Below are 1,448 nucleotides of genomic sequence, written 5' to 3' on the forward strand. Positions count from 1 at the left end.
AATAAAAAATAACAATAATGCAAATTTTTAGAACAATAAGGTATACAACTATTTATAAAGAATTTACATTGTATTAAGTATTAAAAATAACCCAAATTGTCATGTGCAGTGGCTCTTGCCTATAATCCTAGCAACATAGCAAGATATCCTCTCTACGAAAAAAAAAAATTGGCCAGTGTGATAGCACATGTCTGTAGTCCTAGCTACACAGAAGAGAATGAAAACAAGATATGAACAAGATTTGGTTTAAGAAATTCTGTATTATCAGACTTTTCTTTAGAAAGATATATAGGTCAGGTATAGTGGCTTAGGCCTGTAATCCTAGCACTCTGGGAAGCTGAGGTGGGAAGACTGCTTGAGCTCAGGAATTTAAGATCAGTCTGAGCAACAGGGAGACCTTCTTCTCTACTAAAAATAGAAAAATTAGCCAGGCATTGTGGTGGGCGCCTGAAGACCCAGCTATTCAGGAGGCTATAGCAAGAAGATTGCTTAAGCCCAAGAATTTGAGGTTACAGTGAGCTAAGATGATGCTACTATACTCTACCCAAGATAAAAGAGCAAGATTCTGTCTCCCCCCCAAAATAAATAAGTAAACAACCTAAATGATTTAAAGTATATGGGAGGATGTGTATAGGTTATATGCAAATAGTATGCCATTTTATTTAAGAGACTTGAGATCCATGAAGTTTGGTATCCTAGGGGGTCCTGGAACCAGTCTCCATGGATATCAAAGAATGACTATATTTATAAAACTAATATTCAGTCTTTTTTTAAAGACACTGACATAACAGAAAATAACTTAGCTTGTGAAAGAAGAGTTGCTTAATAAATAAAAATGACCACTTTCCAAATAAATAACAATAATAAATTTTAAATTCTATTCTACAGCACACAATTACAGCCAGAGGATCATAAAAAGTCACAAAAATGCAAAAAGCCGCTTTGTGTGGTACCTGGAATCACAGTTAGAGAGGCTTCCATACTTTTACGTCGGTGGGCTACAGTAGCAGCAACACAACGGTAATTCCCTGCATCCTGTTGGCCAACATCATAGATCTGCAATACTCCTGATGGCAGGGCAGTTATCCTGTTAGAAAATAAAGGTTTGAGGTTTTATTTAAACAGTTTGAGATTGCTATGAGCTATGACACCATGGCACTCTACTGAGGGCAACAAAGTGAGACTCTGTCTCAAAAAAAACAAAACAAAACAAACCAATTAGCTCAATTTCTTTTCATTTAGCTCACTGAAGCTCTCTGAAACCTAAATAATTCTGCATGATATGGTTTGTAAAATTTATCAATCTAAATTTCCAGACAGCCTCCTCTCACATTCTAGCTTAGATTTTGCTAACTGGTGGCTCAGAGCTCAGTATGTTTTCAAATTCCTGATTTTTTACCTATTAGTATCTATGTATTCTCTAAGATATACCTGGATTATCTTTTTTT

At 35.5% G+C, this 1,448-nt stretch overlaps 1 protein-coding gene across 1 annotated transcript in view; it reads right to left on the reverse strand.

The window, feature by feature from the left end:
* The window catches only part of PRTG (protogenin), a 144,545-nt gene that overhangs the window by 67,498 nt on the left and 75,599 nt on the right, over nt 1-1,448 (reverse strand). The window contains exon 4 of the mRNA XM_012801789.1: nt 954-1,096. Within this exon, the coding sequence (XP_012657243.1) occupies nt 954-1,096 (143 nt within the window). The remainder of the gene's footprint in view (nt 1-953; nt 1,097-1,448) is intronic.

This window comes from Otolemur garnettii, unplaced genomic scaffold (assembly GCF_000181295.1).
Source record: "Otolemur garnettii isolate 467f Iridium unplaced genomic scaffold, OtoGar3 scaffold00011, whole genome shotgun sequence".
NCBI classification, from domain to species: domain Eukaryota; kingdom Metazoa; phylum Chordata; class Mammalia; order Primates; family Galagidae; genus Otolemur; species Otolemur garnettii.